Source organism: Phascolarctos cinereus, unplaced genomic scaffold, assembly GCF_003287225.1.
Source record: "Phascolarctos cinereus isolate Bilbo 61053 unplaced genomic scaffold, phaCin_HiC Scaffold_9;HRSCAF=440, whole genome shotgun sequence".
Taxonomy (NCBI): Eukaryota; Metazoa; Chordata; class Mammalia; order Diprotodontia; family Phascolarctidae; genus Phascolarctos; species Phascolarctos cinereus.
Window position 1 is genome coordinate 197,385,746 of NW_027556402.1, and position 23,769 is coordinate 197,409,514.

Below are 23,769 nucleotides of genomic sequence, written 5' to 3' on the forward strand. Positions count from 1 at the left end.
TTGCTTTTCTCTCTCATCTCCAGCCCTTAGTTTCTCCAATTTCCTTCAACTCTCCATTCAAAGACCACCTTCTACAAGGGGCCTTCTAGATGCTAACACTTCTCTTTTCATAATACCTGCAATCTCCTTTTGTATGTACCTACATGTTACCTCCCTCATTGGAATGTATTTTCCTTATGGTCACAGACTATTTTTTTAAACTTCCTTTGTATCCCCAATACTTAGCTTAGCACTTGGTACACAATAAATGCTTAATAAATGCTCAATAAATGCTCATTAACTTCTCTGATAACAAAGGAAATACAGTTAAGCAAAATCTACTGACATAACACCTGCATCTGACAGTGTATGTAACATTTCTAACCACAACCCCCTGGATGTCTACACTGAAAGGAGAAAGGTGAAATGCTGACTCTAACAAAGCCCCAAAGCACAGCACATAAAAAATGAAAAGGCTGTGTAGGCGTTGGAGGAAGCAGTTCTCAAGCATGTAGCAAAATAATAACATACATGTCCTTTACTTGATTCTCACTCCAAAGTCTCATATTTGCAAGGTGGTGACTCTAGGGTGTCAAATATAATACTATCTGGGCCTTAAGTTCATGGTAGTTCTTAGAAAGCCACAAAGGCTTCAAGTATAAGCAAAAACCGACCGGCCTAGTTAGTGTGGAAAGGCACAACATGAAACAGTTGGCTGTTAGGTGACAAATGCTTAAGCCACAAAAAACTGTGAAATTCCCAACTAAAACATGAAGACATTGTGATTTCAGTGAAAAGATAGTTTGGATAGAATGGAGAGAATCCAGGAAGTAGATTTTCTGAAAGTATATTCAAATACTTAAGTATGCATCTATGCGTAATGCCAAGTGGTTTCCATTTTCTTGTATTAAACTTTATTAGATATGTCTCTAATCCCTTTATCCCTCACTGTTTTCAAACTGACAGAAATGATGACTTTTGACAGAGTTAAGTGACTTGCCCAGGATCACATGGCTTGTAAATATCTGAGGTAAGATTTGAACTTAGGAAGATGAGTCGTCTAGACTTCAAGTCTGGCGCTCTATCCACTGTGCCACCTAGCTATCTTTTCTTCTCTCTATATTGTCTCTTTTGGTGACTTTTTCAGCTTATATGGCATTATTTCTACACAGATAACTCCCAGATCTTGATGTCCAGACCTGGTCCCATCTCCAAATTTCCACTGGCTAATTCAAAGTGCATCTTTCATAGGAATTTTAAATGAACCATGTTCAAAACAATTCAGTATTTTCTCCCAAAAACCTACTCCCCTCCCCAAATCCCCTACTTCTATTTAGGATACTACAAGCCTTCCAATTTCCTACATTCATAACATGAGTATTGTCCCCAACTGTTCATTCACTCTTATGCCCCATAAGCAATTAGTCATCCAATCTTGTCGTCTACCTCTACAATACCTCTCATTTGTTCCCCTATCACTATTCAAACAGCTACAACCTTAATTTAGGTACTCATCACCTGTTGCCTCATAAATGGTCTCTGTATGTCAAGTTCCTCTCCTCTTTAAATTTAACCCCTACAGAGCTGCCAAAGCGATTTTCCTTAAGCACAGACTAGAACAAGTTATTCCCCTATTCAGTGAACTCTAGTAACCCTCTAATCACCTACAGAATAAAATATAAACTCTTCTGTTTATCTTCATTCTAGAGTCCAAGTTGATAGACTCCTGGTTTCTTCCACAGGAAGCCTTTCCTAGCCTTCAGCTTTCCTTTATTCGACATGTATCATATATTTGCTTAGTTATTTGCATGTCCTCTATTCCTAATAATAATAATGATAATCTGAAATATTATTTATTAAAGGTTCTATTACCTAATATTATTTCTGCCTCTATGTTATTATCTATTTTAATAAAAACTATTCTTCATGCTAGGTTGCATAGTGGATAAAAGTAGCAAACTTGGATTTGTTAAGACTGGAGTTCAAATCCTGCCTCAGACCCTCACTAGGTTTTTGACCCTGACCAAGTCATTTGGCTTATAGGCAAAATGGGGATGATAATAATAATATCTACCTCTCAGAGTTGTGGAGATAAAACAAGATATTTGTAAAATGCTTTGCAGACTTTCAAGCACTATATATTGCTAATTTATTATTATCACCATTATTATCACCAACACAAAAAGAGATTCTGTATTAGAAAAGTATGAAGCTATAGTTGCAATTTCATAAATGTATTTTCTTCAAATAGAAGTTCACAAGATCCTTCTCATATGGAACAAAATGTTCCTATTGTAGGTTACTGCTAATTGTTAGCTTTTCATGTGCTGATCAAAAGCTGATATGTATCAAGTTCTTAGACCAAAGAGGAAGACAACATGCACTAATCAGAAAACCACTTACAGATTTAGTCCAACCATTTAGTACCTAAATGAGAATTCCCTCTATCTACAACATTCTAACAAGTGGTCATCCAGGCTTTTAATCAAAGGATGAAATGAAACTAAACTCACTTCCAAGAAGCCCATTCCACTTTTTAACAGCTGTAATACTTGGCAAGTTTTTCTTACTTCTAGTCTAAATTTCCCTCTTTGCCACTTCTAACAATTGCTCTTAGTTCTGTCCTATCAAGGAAAGCAGAAAATACCAAATCCCTCTTTTACCTAATAGTATTTCAAGACAGCTATTATGCTTCACTTTTATCTCTACAAAACTTTTTTTCCTCTTCTAAATTACAATTTGTGCCACATGAAGACTGAATGAAGGAACTATAATTGTTTATAAGAGAAAAAAATTTTGGAGGCAGAGAGGTAAGCCATGATAGCTATCTTTACCTCTTTTTCTCCTAGTTGCCTAACTCTAGACATAACAAAACAATAAAAATGGTAGTTTTTAAGAAGATAATAAGTGAAAGATGATAACAGCAGCTCACATTTATACAGAACTCGTAGTTTTGCAAATCATTTATCATAACTAACTCAACTGTTAGAGCTCCTTACCTTCCGGCTTGTCTCCCAAGAAAGTGTTTACTCAGAATAAATACAAATTCAAAATAGTCATATCTATTCAAAATTCAATCTACCTATATATGTACTTATATGTGTAAAAGACTACATATGGATATTTTTGGTTTAAACAAAACAAAACTGTGCATATATATATACCTCAGCTGGGTTTGTGTCTAAGACTTTTGGCATAGCACTGAAATTTTTTCAAAATAATAAATGTCCAAGACTGATACAAGTACAGAACACTTATTACGTGTAAGACACTATGTAAAATGGACTATTAATAATAAATGCCCACCAAAAATGGAGTGTACATGTACAAAAATATTTATGGCAGGTCTTTTTGTGGTGGCCAAGAATTGGAAATTGAGAGGATACCCATCAATTGGGGAATGGCTCTGAACAAGTTGTGGTAGACGAATGTAATGGAATACTACTGTGCTTTATGAAATGATGAGCAGGCAGACTTCAGAAAAACCTGAAAAGACTTATATGAACTGATGCTGAGGGAAGTGAGCAGAACAAGGAGAACACTGTACAAAGTAACAGCCACACTGTGAAATGATTAACTTTCATAGACTTGTCTCTTCTCAGCAATGTAAGTCCAAAAGACTCATGATGGAAAATGCTATCCACACCCAGAGAAAGAACTATGGAGTCTGAATACACATTAAAGCATACTATATGCCTTTTTGTTGTTTTGTTTCTTCTTTCTCATGGTTCTTCCCATTGGTTCTAATTCTTCTTTATAACATGACTAATGTACAAATATGTTTAATATAAATGTATATGTAAAGTCTATATCAGATTGCACACTGTCTAGGAGAAGGGGGAAGAAGAGGGGGAGAAAATGTTCAAAAGTTTGTGGAAGTGAATGTTGAGAACTAAAAATAAATTTAAAAAAAATTGGGGAAAAAAAAGAATGGAGTACTAATGGAGATAAGAGGTACTTAGGCTGAATACCACATGAATTAGTTTATTTAGGTATAAGAAAGGATGATAGAAGCCATTAAGACAACAGCTTGTTTTGTGGGACAAAAAAAAAAAGGAGGGTGGGGGGAAGAATACATACCTATCCACGAGCTCTTTCATGCCCTCTTTATCAGGAACTAGAGATTGGTCTTGGTCATCTGCCAAAGGGGTTCCAGCTTGACGATATATACATCGGACCATATATCGTACTTCTGACCAATAATTCTGAAGCTGCTGGGATTCTCGTTCAGTCTCTGCTGAAATTTCTCTGTTAAACATTAGAATCACATGAAACATTTATTATATCATATTGACTAACATACTACCAGAAATTATGATACTGAAGGACAGGAATGGGAAAATATAATTCATTAAAATTTTTTCTGTCTCTTGGACCCAATAAGGCCACATGAGGCCCAACAGAGGAAACTTTAAAAAGTTCTGGGTTATGGAAAAAAGAAAATCAAGAGTCTACATATTAGATTGTTAAGGACAGAGAACACTACATTTGTGCCTTTACACCTACAGTACTTGGGAAAGCATTTAATACATAACAAGTGCTTAATCAAATTGATGTGAATACATGAAAAGTTATTAAAAATAGAAGGCCAGTGATGAACAGTTCTCTCCTGATACGATGGATAAAATTAGGAAATTTAAGTCAGCAAGTAGGATTTTACTTAGACATTAGGAAGAACTTGTTAACGAAGAACAAGGAAATGAAAATAATTATTTTAAGAGGTTATAAAACCGTCTATCCCAAGAAATTTCTAAAAGCATGGTAAAAGATTTTGAATGGGATAAAGCACAATTCTATCAGGGGCCCACTCCTGTTGTAAGACTTCATCATTCTCTGATCACTACTTTTATTATTTTCAGCACCAATTAAGGGCTGAGTTTTTAAACTCTTCATGGGAAAAACTATATTTTATAAAAACTATGTCTTATATTTCTTGAATTAATTACTCAATATTAGGAAGATCGTAAGAGCTAAATAAATACTTGCCAACAGTATTTTAAAAATTGCCGTCAAAATCCACAATTTATTATGTTCACCAATACATGTTTAATATTGGCACCACCAGATATTTTGGTGAGGCAGAAAATGGTTGGTTTCCTATGAACCTAACAACCTGATATTTTATTTTCCAATGATGGATCATGCATGAGCTTATTTTAGCTTTTTTTTGAGCTGAAACCACTCTGTAGGTGATAAACAACCAAAGAAAAATGACAAATGTCTCTCACCTTCGTTCATTACATGCCTCACAATTACACGCTATATCTGACGGTGTGGAATTACTGAGATCTGCAGAGGGTACCGTCTGTGCCCCAACAGTAATTCTCCCTCCTCCTACTGATTCTTGCTGTGATCCACTATTTCCAAGAGGGGTGTGCAAAAGGAAATCTTGGCTCTAAATTTAAAAACACACACAAATACAAGACACTCAGAAATCAAAGTAATCATTTTATAGTTACTAAAGAACACAATAACTAAAAAGAAAATAATATTTTAAGATTTTTTAAAATTTTATTTAAAGAACAATTGAGGGGGCAGCTAGGTGGCAGAGTGGATAGAGCACCAGTCATGGAGTCAGGAGGACCTGAGTTCAAATCCAGCCTCAGACACATAACACTTATAAGCTGTGTGACTCTGGGCAAGTCACTTAACCCCAATTACCTCACTAGAAAAACAAAATAAAATTACAAATGTAGCATATGCTCTGTCATTATCTAAGGATATGCTTAGACACAAAAATTATTTGTTGCTTTTGAATTTCTAGAACAGCACAACCATAAAGACCCTCCACAATTTTTTTCACCTTCATTTACAAAAACGTTACAAACCTCATTCCAGAAACTTATAATAATCTCTTGTTTTCTAAAGTGCAATCTTGAAGATTACAACCATATGGGTACTTTAGATGATGTTAACTGACATCAAATTATATGGGGACAAAAAGCACACTACAAAGTAACCAAAAGTCAAACTATTTTAAAGCATATAATGCCCGCCTGACACCAGCTCAGGCCTTAAGACACCCTTGGATTAGTAAACCTGTGCCCAGACCTCTCACTACAGACAAAATGTCAGGGAAATGGATAGTAAATTCTGTGAATGCTTTGCAGGGATTGAGTTCCAAATTGCCTCCAGCCAATGGAATAGCTAACAAACTTAAAGCTAATTTAATGTCAGAAACTAATGGCAGCATACCTCAGGGCAGTGTTCTGCCCAAACTCATCAACTAGTAGAGAGTGATCTGTGTGAAAATATGCATAAATGATATTTTTAATCATCCTGAAAGCCTGCAAATTGGAAAATATAGCATCCTCGGAGCCCCTGTGTTTGGTGGACAACACTTTTTTAAAGGCAAAACTTTTTTATATGTATGGAAATGAACTTTTCAAGGGCTAATTATCTAACCACTGCATATAATGAAAATGTCCAACCTTGAAGTGCACGTCCTAAATTCACAGATAATTAAAATACACAACAGCTATAAAATAGACAAGATGAGCTTTCATCATTATTTATAACCATGTATTTAGTGATAAAATTCAGGAATAGTATTTGCTATGTCCAACATTTAAATCAAACTCAAGAGAGGTTCTCAAACTTATTTGGCTTAGTGCCCCCTATTAAAATAAAATTACTCAACACCCCTCTGGAAAGCTACTTTCTTTAACCCTTTAACAGTTTTTAAGAATTTATTGCAAATTTGTAGGGTTTTTTCCTGCACTGTAATTTTGATGATGCAATATTGGGTCATGTAACTGGATAGTACTGCATTGTAAACAAGTCATTACATGCACATATTCCTGCTGTTGCATGCTGGACTTCTCGACAACATGTGACATACTTGCCTGCCAACGCTTGCTTGTTAAGACCGGTCGTCAGACTTGACCACTGATTGGTTATAACTTGCACTTTTGTGTGTGTTTATTTGGAAAATAATGTAATCACTACGACTTTAACTCTGTTAACACAACAGATGAAACATGTATGAACAGTTTTTCAAAACTGTCTTCTCTTCTCCTGTTTCCTTATGCTTCCACTGCCCCCTTATTTTTATTTAATGCCCCTCAACTGCACCCAAGATTACTACCCTCCCCCTGGCTTGTTCCAGTGCCTCCCAGGGGGCAGTACTGCCCACTTTGGGAACCTACATTATAGAGAACTATATTCAAGGAAGTAAAAACCACAGTGCTATAGACAGAAAAAAAAAATCCTACCACCAATAACTTCCTCCACTAAAATACTATCCTACAGGAAAAAGATTACAATTATGTAGTGAGGGCCAAATGAAATAAGGTAACATTTGTGTAACGGCCCAAATCAGTACAGTTATATATATTCCTTCATAAACCTAGAACAGCATACATGTAAGACCCAAGGAGGACAATGATGCATAGCTGCAGAAATTCATTTATATTGTGCCAATCTTTTCATTAGAGACCAAACCAAATATATGGCTAAAATGGCCTTTCTCAGCCATGGTACTGTTCACGTGTTAATCCAAATCATACAAGGATCAGTAACATCAAAGGTAAATATGGAGATTTAAGCTCAACAAAGGTATTTCCAAGGGGTATATAAAATGTCTTAAATGAAGACCAAATGAATAAACATTTTTCTACTGACATAGTCTCTACACTATTTTTTTCTCAGAAGAAATCACAGTGTTCTAGAACACTAGAGTCTCTTTAGTGAAATTCAGAGTAATGAGAATTAAATTGGCTTAAACATTCATACAAAAAAAATTTCAATGTCCATAGTACAAGAAACCCTGAGAATTAAGTAAGTCAGAAATGAGGAGGAAATTATGTTGCATTGCATTTGGGGAATTCTACAGTACATTTAATGATCACAAACTATCTACTATGGCAAAAGCTTATAGGCTCAGTATACCTGCAAATCATGGAATGAATATAAAAGACCTAAAATTACCTGAGACATTTAGGAAGCAGAACTTCTGGCAAGACAGAAAAGAGAGTGCTTATGAATAAATAACTAGACTACCTAAATACAGTATCAAATGTGCCAAATGAAAAAGAAAAACCAGATAAAAGGGGTAAATGAGGACTCTCACAAGAAAACATCTGAAACTAAGACAAAAGAAACAGGCAAACACAAAAAGGCCCTATTACTGTAGATAAACAGGATAAAGAAAGTAGGAAAAAAAAGATTGCAATAATGACACTCCGGAAGTGAGAATGATCTTTACGTTTAAGGCAAGAATCTCTAGAATTGTTTAGAATCACATTAGCAAGACAAAGAGATCTGAAACAATATAAGATTAGGAATAACATTACTTAAGGAAGAATTCAGGAGGAATGAAAATCAACAATGTAGAAGATTTCAGAATATCAATGAACTTAGTGGATTTGTATAGGAAAATATGAAGAGAACAAAAACAAAAGTAGTGATAGAAAAAACAAAGTGAAATAAAGAAATGACAAAAAAAGAACAACCTTCAAATCCCTACAAACTTCGCAAAAAGAGCTCAAGTTTACATCTAAAGCAAAAATCTGAAAATTATTGGTTTCCCTAAAAAAAATCAAGTACCAGAAAGTCTGAATACCATGTCTCTGGAAATCATTCAACAAAACCAGGGTTTCTTAAAATTTTTCCACTTGTGACGCCTTCAGAAACCCTGAACAAAAGTATGTAGAAGCACTGGAAATATATGAAAGACTACAGATCAACAGAATTCACAGGCTAATAAAGAAGAACTCTAAGCTTAACTCACCTAGAAATGCAATGAAAAAAGCTTGCAAACAAATAGGAGGAAACAATCTGTTATTCAAAAAATCACAAAATAAAAATAAACAAGAAAGAAAAAGGAAAGAAGGGTGGGAACAAGATACACAGGGGATCCTCATTATTTGAGTATTAATTATCTGAATTTCTTTCCTTAAGAGATTTTGAGACTGTGCTTTGTTTTAGCTTCTACCTCTGATTTTAAGGATGTACAGAACTCCAAATTAAGCAAACTTTTCTTACCACCGATGCACAACAGCAACTCTACTGTAATTTATTATCTCAAGAGAGGCACCTGGGGTGCTGAGAGGTCAAATGATTTTCTGAGGATCAAAGTCAATAAGGAGAGGAACTGGAAAGGTCTTCTTGACTCTTAGCTGGCTCTCTATACAATCCCTTCCTATCAGAAGTTATTTAGTAAAGTGAAAACTGTCATAATGCTAAAACATTTGTGAATGTACTGACCACCTGTAAACATTAGTCATCATACCATTCAATCATCCTTCTACACGTAACACCAGTTTCTACTGTTACCATCAGCAATACATCCCTCAAACCCTGCCAAAATTTTTGTCAGTTTCTGACTGTCAGTTGGGCTTCAAAGCAGAATGATTCAAAAGAGGCTCTTTGGGAAAATGTACATAACCTTCAAATATTTTTACATAAATATCCCTATTTATGATCTTGCAATAAATTCACAGTTGAAGTAAAATGGTATAGAATTACTTATAATCCTACTGGAAAAAATTATATGCCATCCCCAAAAACACTTGATTCCCTTTGCTTTTTATAATAGAGCATAACTGCAATTATAACCTAAATTTTATTACGTAATGTAAAATAAGCTATCTTATGGGAGAGAATGTAAACATCTTGAGAGCAATGCCCTCTTCATTTTATTCTTTGTAACTTCAGAGTGGGGCAGAGATGATATTTAATAAATATTTATACAATAAATATTTACATTATAAACTATGAAATGTAGTTCAACATTTCATGAGGATTCACTTAATTTTATTAATTTTGTTGTTAACTTTGAATGGGATTTTCCTCCTGGATTTTAAAAATTGCTATATGAAAATGCTATTGACTTTTTTAAATTTTATAACCTGTAACTGTAACGAAACTATTGTCTCACTCCTGTTTAACCACGATGACAGCCTTCTAACTCCCTTCTCTTGCACTCATGCAGATATCCTCTACTTAGAATGTCTCATTTAAGAACTTCCCATCCAATTACTGTTCATTTTGATGTCCAAGTTCTAAAGTTGTTTTTTTTTGTTTTGTTTTTAAGGCAATTGGGGTTAAGTGACTTGCCCAGGGTCACACAGCTAGTAAGTGTATCAAGTGTTTGGTCTGAGGCCGGATCTGAACTCAGGTACTCCTGACTTCAGGGCTGGGGCTCTATCCACTGCGCCACCTAGCTACCCCTAAAGTTGTTTCTTCCAAAAATAAAAAAAAATAACAGTAGTGCACAATTGCAGAAGTGCATAAGATTTACAAGTCACCTGTGTGTGAGTAGAGGGAGTGAACTGTTAAGTGATCAGCCTATGTTCCAGAAAGAAATGATTGCTAAAGGGGGAAGGGAAGTTATGAAATCAACCACTATGTCCTCCCATAAAGTCTAGGTCTGATAATATTGGCACAACCTACTTATGACCATAGCATATCTGTCCAATTATTTAGTTCTTCCTTTACTTTATGAGCACTGTATTGTTCTTAACTTTATTTTGTGTGTCGTACAAACTGGATACGAAAGTCACATACATAGTGTGAGAGAGGGGATCTTTAATTTTGATTCCAGCTCTAAATTCTATGATCTCAAGATCTGAGCCACAGGCTTAGCTGTTGCTAGCTACCTGAAAGAAAGTCCTTTTCCCTGGGAGGCAACTTGAAGTACCAGAGCACATGTAGGCATGGAGTCAAGAAATCATGGATACAAATTCAACCATGGGCAAATCATCCAACCTTCCCAAACCTAAGTTTTCTCATCTGTAAAACAAGGACTGTAATGACACTGATACTAATTACCTCACCAGGTCACATGAAGCTTAAATGAAAATATATACATAAAGTGCTGTGTGAACTTTAAAGCATTAATGTTAGTTATTATTAATAGAAGTGAAATAACTGATATTTATTGAACATCTCAAAATTGGGAAGACATTTTACATTATATAGACCATCACAAAAGGGAATTTGCCTACAAAGTACCTATTACATTCATGTAGCACATGATCACTTTCAAAGCCCCTTTACAGACTTAAACTTATCTAACCCTAACAGAGCCATAAGGGAAGGGAGTAAAATACTTTTCTCAAGCATTTTACAAAAGAGAACATAAGAGGGAAATACAACTTATTCAAAGTTTCACAATCACTCAGTGGTAAAATAGAAAAAAGTTCTTATAGACACAAAAATATATATGGTAGCATTTTTCTCAGATAGCAAAGAATGTAAAACAAAGTAGATTGCAATTGATTGGGGAAGGGCTAAACAAATTGTGGAACACAAACATAATGGAACATTATTACTATGCTATAAGAAATAAGGAATATAACGAAAACAGTGAATAGAAAGATCTTCATGAGCTCATGAAGAGTGAAGACACTTAATGACAGTATACATAATGACTACAACATAAACATTAATAACCACAAAAAACTGAATGTTGTAAAATTATAAAGAAGAAGCATGTCTTCAAATAAGAGCTATGAGAAAATACACCCCTACTCTTTTGCAGAAGTGGGAGGTCCTTAAGTGAGATACATTACACATAATTGCAGACTTTTTCACTGTTATGATCAGTCTTGCTGTATCTTTTCATTTTTGTTCCCAAGAAAATATTGTTATATGTGGTAACTCACTGAAAGGGGAAAGGGAAAGACACAGAGGGAAATAATGATGATATAAAAAGCAAATATCAATAAAAACTTATTTTATAAGACATTCTTTTTGTGCAAAAGCTTTTTAATTTCATGTAATTAAAACTTAAATGTCTTTGACAATCTATCTCCTTAATTTTTTGATTGCTTAGGGAAATTTTCAAAATATCTGAAAGATACTTCTATCTTTTTTTTTTAAATGATGTGATCTTTTATATTTTAGGTCATGCATGCACTAGTTGCTGCCTGTGGGTATTTGGTGTAAATTACTGATCTAAACCAAATTTCTGCCAAACAATCACCTACTCTGCAAGGCAATTTATGATAAATGGGGAATTATAATCTGAGGGGCTTGTGTGCAGGGTTTTGCTGAACACTAGATTGCTGTGTCCAACAATTTGCTGCTGTGTCTGGCTTGCCTACTCTGTTCTAATCATCAGAATTAATAAATATTTATTAAGCACCTACTATCTGCCAGGGATTGTACTAAGCAGTGGGGATAAAAAAAAAAAAAAAGAAAAAAGGCAAAAAATAGTCCCTGCCCTAAAGAAGCTCACGATCTAATAACTGCAATAATAATGTCATTTCTTTTATTATTTTTAAAACCAGTAACAATTAGTTTTGAAAAATACTGCTTTATAATATAATCTGTAAACCGATAACGCTATTATTCTTTCACTCTTGATTTTCTAATTCCTATTTTCCTTAAGAGTGAAGATATTCTGTTCCTCCAAATGAATTCTGGTATTTTGCTTAATTCTATATAAATATCTTTGACAATTTTAGTATTTAACCTCATCAGATAATTTAGGTAAAGTATTCATTTTAATATGCTAGAGAATCATAATCATAAATAATGGTTTGCCACTCTATTTTAAGGCTTCATTTGTTTCTGTAACAAGTATTGCACAGCTGTTTATCTGGTTAGCTTCTATGCATTTTTACATTTGTACTTATTTTTACAGAATTTCTTAATCATTTCTTTTTCCCCTCACTTTTTTCATTTCAAGGCACTTACTCTTTTTGGTTTTAATACTCATCCACTTGTAAGTAAACAATTCTGGAGACTTTTATTTGTGAAGCAATGATAATCTTAAGGAATCCCCTCAGTTTTCCCTCTTGCAACCAATCTTAAGTAATTAAATATAATGTATCAATTTCATGGTACATACATTTTACTAGAAAACACCCCCCCCAAATGAGTTCTGTCTTTGCTCAAGTCTATCTGTTCCTATAATTATGCATAAAGACAAAAAAAGCATATGGCTATATAGTAAACTATATCACCACCACTGGGTCTTACTATATATAAAACATACAAAAGTGACAGCATTTTCAGTTATGAACTTCTTTTTCTGATTTTTTAAAATTAAAAATATAAATGTCAATAAACAAAAGACATGAAAATCAATCACTGGAGAAATGGAATGTAGAAAAATACTGTCAAATGTGTCTTTTATTTACTGTAAACTTAAATGTATAACTGATAAGCATTTTCTGTTTCCCTAATAATAAGCACTCAGTTTCAACAGTTTCTTTGAGATTTTGTGAGTTTTTATGAGCCATCTTTGCTCATTTAAAAAAATTAAATTTATTTCTATAAGCGTTTAAGGCTCCCTCCTAAAGTGTCCTCCATTAACCACTAAAACAGAAAACAAAAATCTTCATTAATAAACATGCATAGTCCAACAAAACAATTTTCAACATTTTCTATTTCCAAAAAATGTATATGCAGTAGTGAAAAGTGACTTAAGTATTAGCTCAAATTAGTCATATAATCAATATTTCTCCAATTAGTTGGATCTGTATTTCTTTTCTTTCTTCTTCTTTTTTTTTTTTTAAAGGCAATTGGGGTTAAGCGACTTGCCCAGGGTCACACAGCTAGTGAGTGTCAAGTGTTTGGTCTGAGGTCACATTTGAACTCAGGTCCTCCCAACTTCAGGGCTGGTGCTCTATCTACTGTGCCACCTAGCTGCCGCCGGTCAATATTTCTGCAAAATGTTTAATAGCTGGATTCATAGTTTCTGGGTATGCCTTGGTAGATTCAGTTCCAAATACTTTATTTATATAGCTTCTATAGTTCTCTGAATTGAATTTTTCTTCCTATAACATAGAAATGTTTATGAGTTATGGGGAGTTGTTTTATATTCTAAAACTTAGACAAATTATTGTTTCAATTATTTCTTCAGAAATTCTTTGGGGTTTTCTAAAAATAAATAATCAAATTATCCTTAATAATCAGTAATTTTGTTCCCTCTTTGATTAAGTGTATTTCCTCAAGTTCTTTTTCCTTATTTTTATAGCCAGCATTTCTAGCACTGTGTTAAATAGCAATGATGTTAATGGGCATCCTTGCTTCATTCTAGATCATGTTGGAAAGGCTCTTTTTTCCATTAAATATTTGCTCTGGGTTTTAGTTAGGTATTTCTTATCAAAAGGAAAAGTCCATTTATTCCTGCTTTCTAGTGATTTTAACAGAAATGGGTATAGGATTTTGTCCAAAGCCTTTTAAGCCTTTATTGAAATAATCATGTAATTTTAATTATTTATATTAACATGATTATTCATGTTGAAAGAATCTTGGTATGAATCTCACATGATTATTGTATATTATCTTTCTAATATGTTATTGTAGCCCATCACCTAATATTTTATTGAAAATATCTGCATCTCATTAACGAGACTGATCTATACTTTCCTTCCTCTGCTTTGTCTCTACTTGGTTTAGGTATCAAAGAACATACTGAATATTTACTAGAATTCACTTATAAATCCAACCGTTATTAGAGTCTTTTTCTTAGGCAACTAATATGTGACATTTAACTTCTTTTTGTGATACTGGATTATTAAAATTGTCTATTTCTTCTTTCATTAACTTGGATATTTTACATTTTTGCAAAGTATTATTAATTTTTTCTTCAAATGTTGTGAATTCTCCTTTTTCATTTTTGACATGAACAATTTGGGCTTCCCCTTTTCTTTAAAATCAGATTAACTGTTTACCTATTTTATTAGGTTTTGCTCCCCCCTCCCAAAAAACAAAACAAAACACCAACAAATATGCATGAGCTTTATTAGTTCAATGTTTATCCCCCCCCATAACTGTTAATCTATTCTTTGATGATCAATTTTTGTTAAGATGCCATTCAGAGTTAAGAAGTATATAACTTGGATTCTGCTCCGACTGAGTAACTGCCAAGGATCTATCATGTCTAATTTTTCTAAAGTTCCATTCTTGCTCTTTCTTACTCATCTTATGGCTAGATTTTTTCTAGGTCTGAAAGGCATACTAGTATAATTCTATGCCTTACTTAATTTTTCCTTAAGTATTTAGATGCAATACTATTTAGTGGAATGTATATGATTGTACAAAGTATTAATCATGATTAATTATATATGATGCCTAAAACACAATTTACTTATTTTCTTAAAAGTGGACTGCTAATTACTGCTATCTTATCTATAATAATAATTATTAGTTCTCCTTTTTTAAGTTCAGCTGAAGCATAAAAAGATTCTGCTCTCGACTCTAATTTTCACTCTTCCTAAATCTTTTATTATTGGACTGTTTTTTAATTTATTCTGCTTCCCTCTTCTACTTAATGAGCAAGTTTATCCCATTCACATTGATGGTGATGATTGTTAAATGTGTATTTCCCTCCACTCTGCTGTCTTGTACTTTCTTTCCTCTTTACTTCTTTCCCTCATTTTATCAAGTGGTGGTAAAAGACATGGATTTTGCTTGACAACTGGGATCTATAAAGGAAATGGCTGGAATCCACTCTATCTCAGCTTTTTTCTTCATCTTGCCCAGTCTCTCATACCAGGTTTTCACTTTCTTCTTTTAAAAGCATTTTATGTTTCGGGGGGCAGCTATGTGGCACAGTGGATAAGAGCACAGGCCCTGGATTCAGGAGGACCTGAGTTTAAATCCTGCCTCAGACACATAATACTTACTAGCCGTGTGACCCTGGGCAAGTCGCTTAACCCCACTGCCTAACCAAAAAATAAATAAATAAGCAAATAAATAAATAAAAATGAAATCTTCCATTTTATGTTTCCTTGGTGTTCCTCTCTCTCATATTTAGTTTGTTTTACTCATAACTATTACCTTACTAATCCTGCCTTCCTTCTTAGATTCTCTCCTCCTCCTCCCATGTCCCTCTGCCCTCTCCTACTTCAATTTTTAGTTTAATTTATATTCATTCTGCCATCTTTATACAGAGTTGGAAAAAGGGAAGGGGAGGAGTATGTACAAGTGTGAGTGGCTATAACTGTATTCAAATATTCTTTTTCTGTTTCAGATCAAAGTGAGGTTCCTGGAATGCCTATTCTGCCAATCCACCCCCTCTAATCAAATGCTCTTTATCTTATGTACTCCTATTTCGCAATAGTAATAATTTCCTTTCCCTACTTCCTCCTGTCTTTCCCAACATAGTTGCAGATCACTGCCATTTCTGCTCTGTCTTGAGACCATCAAACAGAACAAAATCTCATAAAAGCCCTGTGCCAGTCATACTTATCTTTCCCTATAATTTTTAAAAATGTTAGCATTTAGAGAGACATTTATTCCTTAATTCATATTAGCATATTGACAATTTGTTCTCATGTAGGACCCTTCTATGTTTCTCTTGGCTCTTGCATTTCCATTTCAAAATGTCTACTGAGTTCTGGCTATTTTTATCAAGAACTGTTAGAAATCTACTATTTCATTAAAAATTTGTTTTTCCCTGTAGAATTATGCTTAAGCTTTGCTAGGTATTTTTTTTTGTTATTAGTCCTTATCTTTTGCCTTTTGGAATATCATATTCCAAGACCTCTTCTTCATAGAAGGGGCAGTTGCTAATTTTTATGTCATCATGTTGCTTCTTGTTACTTCAACACTTTCTTTTTGGCTACTTATATCCAAAGGATAATAAGCTTTGTATTTTGGTTATAATATTTCTGAGAATTTTCATTTTGAGGTTTCATTCAATAGTTGACTATTGGATCCTTTCTTTTCATACTTTGTCCCTTGGTTCCAAAAGTCTTGGGTAATTTTCATTTTCTTGAAATGTGCTATCTAGGCTTTTTTTTTTTAAGGCAATTGGGGTTAAATGACTTACCCAGGGTCACACAGCTAGTAAGTAATAGTATATTTTCTTTGCTTTTTTTTTTAAAGGCAATTGGGGTTAAGTGACTTGCCCAGGGTCACACATCTAGTCTGAGGCCACATTTGAACTCAGGCCCTCCTGACTACAAGGCTGGTGCTCTATACACTGAGGGATCTAGGTACCTCTAGGCCTTTTTTTTTTTTTAATTTTTTTTGGTCATGATTTTCAAACAGTCTGATAAATCTTAGATTATCTCTCCTTGACCCATTTTCTAAATCAGTTGGTTTTTACTTTTTAATCTATTGATTTTGGTTTAGTATTCTTGTTCATTCATTCATTGTTTTCTGTATGGCCCATTTCAGTTTTCAGGGCATTTAGTTCTTCAGTGAGGTTCATCACCTGTTCTAACCTATCAATTCTCCTTGGCATTCTTTCTTCTCTAGCTATTCCATTTTATTATCTCTTGTTTCATATTCTTCCAGTTATTCTTAGATTTGTGGCCAGGACATTTCTTTTTCTCTCTGAGGTTTTACTTGGACTTGCTTTCTGCTTTGGGGTTTATTCCCTGTGTTTTTCAACCTAAGCATTTCAGTATTTATGCCATGATTTGCTTGGTTTGCTCATCTCAACAGCCTCAATAATTAGGTTGGGGAAGGGGGTGAGTGCTTGGGTCAAGATTTGCTCTTGCATTCCTGAACAGCATGGTCAGGCTATGCCTGGTCCTGAGTGTAGTGACCAAGAATACTGCCAAGGGACTCCAGCTGCTCTCCCACATTAGGCTCTTCCCTCTTGCCAAAGGGCTCAGCAACAGCCTACGGCCTTTCTCACCCCACTCCTGTGCTCAGTAGCTTCCTCCACACTGGATTACTACCATGGGGTTTCTGAATCAGCCTGGGATAGCCTTTCCCTAGGATCCTTCTTCCAGTATTTTTGCCATATTGAACTCCATTTGGAGCCCTCCTGCTCCATGCTTTTTACCTTAGAAATGTTTCTTCAGGATTATACAGGACCTTCTGTGTAGCTGTGGGCTAAGTGGATGAATCTACAGGTGATCTTCCTTATTTATTTTTAACTGGTACATTTAAAATTTTTTCCGGACTATTTGTGGGATCAAAATTTCTCTAGCTCTTAGCACATCACCACCTTACCATCTTTTAAAATTGATTTTTGGGAAACTGATTTCTATCCTGCTATTTTAATGAAATCTTAAATCATTTGGATTTCTTTCTCTGATAATTCTTAGGGGTTTTCCAAATAAGCCACAGTAATAATCCTAACAGGCATAACTTGAAATCACTCTGAAAACATTTCTATCTTTAATTTTCTCTGTTGCCTTATTGCTAATAATCAGCATTTCTAGAACATATAAAATAGTAGTCAAGGGAGGGATCATTCTTGTATCTACCAAATATTTACTGGAAAAAAATCAACTGTTCCATTACTCAACATATCCAAACCAAAATTTTTTATTTTTCTGCAAAACCCTCCCCTCTTTTGAACATTCTGCTTTCTCTTGTAAGAAAGCTCTTAAGTTTTAAATATATAATTCTGACCTAGTCACTAAGTGTCCTTCCATTCTTATGTTCCTAGGGGATAAGCTTAAGTGAGTATAAAATTTATAAAAGGTTCTTTTTCAAAAATTCATTTTAGGAAATAGACATATATAAATGTTTTTTGTTGTTCATATGATTATAAATTAATTCCTTTCCTAATGTTTTAACCAGTCTTACATTTTTGATATCAATCCAATTTCATTTATATAAATAAGCAATTTTTTGGATATATGGCTATAGTCCCTATGCTGAGATAATATTTAAAAACTACATCAACATTCATTAGTGTGATTGGTCTACTGCTTATTTCACTGCTTTATTCCTTTTCATTTGAGTGCGAAATGATATATATATTTGTCTCATAAAAGGAGCTTGGTAGAATGCGTTTTCTTAATTACTAAATGGTAAAGATGAAAAGAGTCATTGGAATGGTAGTAGGTAATAAAGGTATTATTAATATGCTGTTGGATTTATGAATTAGTCTAAACATCTGGGAAAACAAGGTAGAATGATGTTAGAAAAGTCACTAAAATATTTACTTGTGATTCAAAAATATCACAACTGGGAATATATAACAAAAAGATTAAAAACAGAAAACTCCTTTATGTAAAAATATGTATAGAACATTTTGTGACTAGAAACAAACTCCAGCAAACTGATAATGAAAGACAGTCTCCCTCTCCTGGGGTAAGTGGAAAGTTTAAAGAGAGAAAAGAAGATGAAAGTAAGGTGTAGACTACTACAAACCTTTAAGAGTGAGGAGGTAGGGAAAGCTCATGTTATGACCCTGGATGGGAATGGAAGGATGATGATGCCTTCAAAATAAAGAAGAGAGGTGCATTGGGCAGAATAATAATGAATTCTATTTTGGATATGTTGAGTTTAAGAAGTACATAGGTCATCTAGTTTGAAATGTTTAATAGGAAACTGGTGAGGCAAGACTAGAGCTCCGTAGAAACAAAAGGAGAGAATTTTATATAGTGTTTTGCATAGTCCTTTAAGGTTCACAAAAGTGCTTTACAGATACCATCTCATTTGATTCTCACATCCCTGGAAGGAAAATGCTATTCTTATCTCCATTTTATACATTAATCAATAACTCAATCAACCAATACATATTAAGTGCCGAATATGTTGCAGGTACTGTGTTAAGAGCTGGGGATACAAAAGTAGGCAAAAGAAAGTCTTGGCCATCAAGGAACTTACAATCTAATGAGTACACAACATGTAAAAAAATATACAAAAACTAAATATAGGATAAATAGGAAATAATTAACAGAGGCAAGGCACTGGAATTAAGAGGGGGTGGAGGGAAGGCTTCCTATAGAAGGTAGGGTTTTCATTGTAACTTAAAGGAAGCCAGGGATGTCAGCAGTCAGAGCAGAGGAGAGAGAGCATTCTAGATAATGCTTGGATTTGAGAGATGGAGTACCTTCTTTACAGAACAGCCAGGAGGCCAGTGTCACTGGATCAACAAAGTCACGTTAAGGAATAAGGTGTAAGAAGTCTAGAAAAGTAGGTGTGGGCTAGGTCATGAAGGGTTCTGAAAGCCAAACAAAACATTCTGGATTTGCTTTTGTAGGCAACAGGAAGCCACTGGAGTTTACTGAGTACGGGATGACATGATCAGACCTGGATTTTAGAAAAAATCATTTTAGTGGCTAAATGGAGGATGGACTGGAATGGGGAGAGACTTGAGGCAGGCAGACCCACCAGCAGGCTATTGTAGCAATCAAAATGGGAGATGGTGAGGTCCTGTACCAGAGTGGTGGCAGTGTTAGGAGTTTGAGAAAAAGCAGGAGAATCTGAGAGAAGCTGCAAAAGTGAAATCAAAAGGCCTTGCCAACAGCGTGGATGTTGCGGGGTAAGGATAGGAGAGAGAGTGACGAGTCCAAGATGACTCCTAAGTTGCAAGCTTGAGGGAGTGGGAAGATGGTGCTGTCTTCTACAATAATAGGGAAGGTAGGTCATAGGGAAGGTTTAGGGGGAATGATAATGAGTTCTGTTTTAGACATCTTGAGTTTCAGATGTCTATTAGACGTTCAGTTCAAGATGTCTCAGAGGTAGCTGGAAATGCAAGATTGGAGGTCAGCAAAGAAACTGGGGCAGGAAAGGTAAATTTGAGAATCATCAGCATAAAGATGGCAAATAAATCTATGGGAACTGGTGATATCACCAAATGAAGTAGTAGAGAAGGAGAAGAAAATCACAATAAAAAGAGATTATGTGACCTGCCCAGCATTACAGAGCTAGCATGTGTCTGAAGCAGGATATGAACTGAGATCTTCTTGACTCCTGGTCCAGCACTCTAGCCAATGTGCCACCTAACTACCTCATCTTGAGTGACCTGAATAGAGACGATAACTGAACCCAAAGGAGCTGATGCAGTGACCTTTCACTAGCTGAGGAAGATCATGCTTCAATGAGACAGAGAAGCTATTGAATTAAGTATATTGCCTAGTAAACTGGAACTGTTCTTAGTGGAATAATAAATAAGTAACACTGAAAAAGTAAGATGCAATTTGGAACTACGCTTCCAATGTTACTAAACAGAACATATCCTTTTACCTAGAATAATACGAATAGACATATCTCAAAGAGATCAAAGAAAGAGGGAAAGAATCCACATGCGTAAAAACATGGTTTAATTATCTATAAATATATTATATTGATTTAATGCTACTTGTGGTAATAATAGCTAGCATTCATATAGTGTTTTACGTTTTTCAAAGCACTTTTTTTTACCCTTTCAGCAAGGCAATTGGGGTTAAGTGATTTGCCCAGGGTCATACAGCTAGTAAGTGTCAAGTGACTGGTCTGAGATCAAATTTGAACTCAAGACCTCCTGACACCAGGGCTGGTGCTCTATCTACTGTACCACCTAGCTGCCCCTCAAAGCACTTTTGCAAGTATTACTTTATAACAACCCTTGAATACAGGTGCTTATTAACATTACCTCCATTTTACAGATAAGAAAATTGACACAGATAGAGATTAAATGTCTTGCTCAGGGTCACATAGTTACTAAATGTCAAGCTGCATTTGAACCCAGCACTCTATCCATCTAGCTGAATGATCTTAGTTAAATGTACCATTGTTGTTCTCTTTTTCTTATTCAGTTTCCTCCCTTTGGAGGAAAAAGACCCTTTTGTTGTACATTTCTGCGAAATAGAAGCTTCCAATTTTTACTTAAATACCAGAAATATTCGGGTAAAAAAAAAAAGGGACCCACATTCTGAACTATCTTGTATGTAATTTAGATAACAGACATCATTTCTTGCTTGTTTTTGAGAAGGCAAATCAAAGGTGAAAATAAAGATAAGACAAATCTTTACGATGAAAATAACAATCACATACATTAAATTGAAAAGATTTTGTACAAAGCCAATGCAACCAAGATTAGAAAGGAAGCAGAAAGGTAGGAAACAATTTTTACAGTCAGTATCTCTGATAAAGGCCTCATTTCTAAAATACATAGAGGACTGAGTTAAATTTATAAGAATATAAGTCATTTCCCAGTTGATAAATGGTCAAAGAGTATGAATAGGAAGTTTTCAGAGGAAGAAATTAAAGCTATCTATAGTCATATGAAAAAATGCTCTAAATCACTATTAATTAGAGAAATACAAATCAAAAGGACTCTGAGGTACCATATCACACCTATCAGATTGGCTAACATGACAAAACAAGAAAATGATAAATGTTGGAGATGATGTGGGAAAATTGGAACATTAATGCATTGTTGGTGGAGTTGTGAACTGATCCAACCACTCTGGAGAGCAATTTGGAACTATGCCCAAAGCGCTATAAAATTGTGTATACTACCCTTTGACCCAGCAACACCACTTCTACATCTGTATCTCAAAGAGATCATAAAAAAGGAAAAAGGACCCATATGTACAAAAATATTTATAGTACTCTTTTTGTGGTGGCAAAGAACTGGAAATTAAGGGGATGCCCATCAATTGGGGAATGGCTGATCAAGCTGTGGTATATGAATGTAACAGAATACTATTGTGCTATAACAAAATGATGATGAGTAAGCAGACTTCAGAAAAACCTGGAGAGATTTATGTGAATTGTTGCTGAGTATCTGCTGAGCAGAACCAGGAGAACACTGTACACAGCAACAGCGACACTGTGATGACTAACTTTCATACACTTGGCTCTTCTCAGCAATGCAAGCATCTAAGACAACTCCAAAAGACTCATGATTGAAAATGCTATCCATACCCAGAGAAAGAACTATGGAGTCTGAATGCAGATCAAAACATACTATTTGATCTCTTTTTCTCTTTTCTTGTTTTGTTTCTTCTTTCTCGTGGCTCTTTCCATTGGTTCTAATACTTCTTTACAACATGACTAATGTGAAAATATGTTTAACATGAATGTATACATAAGAGCCTATATCAGATTGCATGCCATCTTGGGGAGAGGGGAGGGAAATTTAAAACTCAAAAAAACTTATGGAAGTGAATGTTAAAAACTAAAAATACATTAAAAAGAAAAGCAAAAAATGCCAATCATAAAAATTCTACTTAAGTGACTACTGTATCCTCAAAACTTGGTGTAGGTGTCACTCTCCTCAGTAATGCCTTTCCTGATCCTTGCCACACGTATCCATCCCTAGCCTGTGCTCTTTCCATTCTGAAACTTTCCATTTGCCCATCTTGTGTCCAGGTCATCACACAGTGGGATAAAGCTACTTAATATAGGAACTGTGTAATTTGTCTTCTTTGTATCCCCAGAACCTAGCACACTGCAGTTATTTAATGTTTATCTGCTGAACTGAATTAAGAATCAAGTCTTGTTAGAATAATCGTTTCCTAATTGGAATGCTAATACATTGTTGCTGGAGTTGTGAAATGATCCAACCATTTTGGAGAACAATTTGGAACTACGCCCAAAGGGCTACAAAAATGGGCATACCCTTTGATCCAGCAATAGCACTCCTAGGGCTATATCCCAAAGAGAGCAAACAAATGGGAAAAGGACCCACATGTACAAAAATATACATAGCAGCTCTTTTTGTGGTGGCAAAGAATTGGAAATTGAGAGGATGCCCATCAGTTGGGGAATGGCTGAGCAAGTTGTGGTATATGAATGTAATGGAATACTATTGTTCTATAAGAAATGATGAAAAGGCTGACTTCAGAAAAACCTGGAAAGACTTGTATGGACTGATGCTGAGTGAAGTGAGCAGAACCAAGAGGACTTTGTATACAAACTGAACCCTTCTCAGCATTACGAGGATCTAAGACATCTCCAGAGGCCTTGGGATGGAAAATGCTGTCCACATCCAAAGAAAGAACTATGGAAGTCGAATTGCTCTCACTTATTTTTACCTTCAGCTGAGTTTTGTTTCATCTTTCTGACGGTTCCTCCTATTGGTTTTAATTTTTACTTACAACTTCACTAATGTGAAAATATGTTTAATGGGTATGTAAATGTAAAGCCTGTGTCAGATTGTGCACCATCTTGGGGGGGGGGAGAAAAAATTTTCAACTCAAAAGCATA

At 34.8% G+C, this 23,769-nt stretch overlaps 1 protein-coding gene across 7 annotated transcripts in view; it reads right to left on the minus strand.

The window, feature by feature from the left end:
- The window catches only part of FAM193A (family with sequence similarity 193 member A), a 218,901-nt gene that overhangs the window by 82,334 nt on the left and 112,798 nt on the right, over window positions 1-23,769 (minus strand). For all 7 annotated transcript variants that reach the window (XM_020992199.2, XM_078148602.1, XM_020992198.2 and 4 more), the window contains 2 exons: window positions 5,208-5,374; window positions 4,060-4,227 (listed from right to left, as the gene is read on the minus strand). In XM_020992199.2, the coding sequence (XP_020847858.1) occupies window positions 4,060-4,227; window positions 5,208-5,374 (335 nt within the window). The remainder of the gene's footprint in view (window positions 1-4,059; window positions 4,228-5,207; window positions 5,375-23,769) is intronic.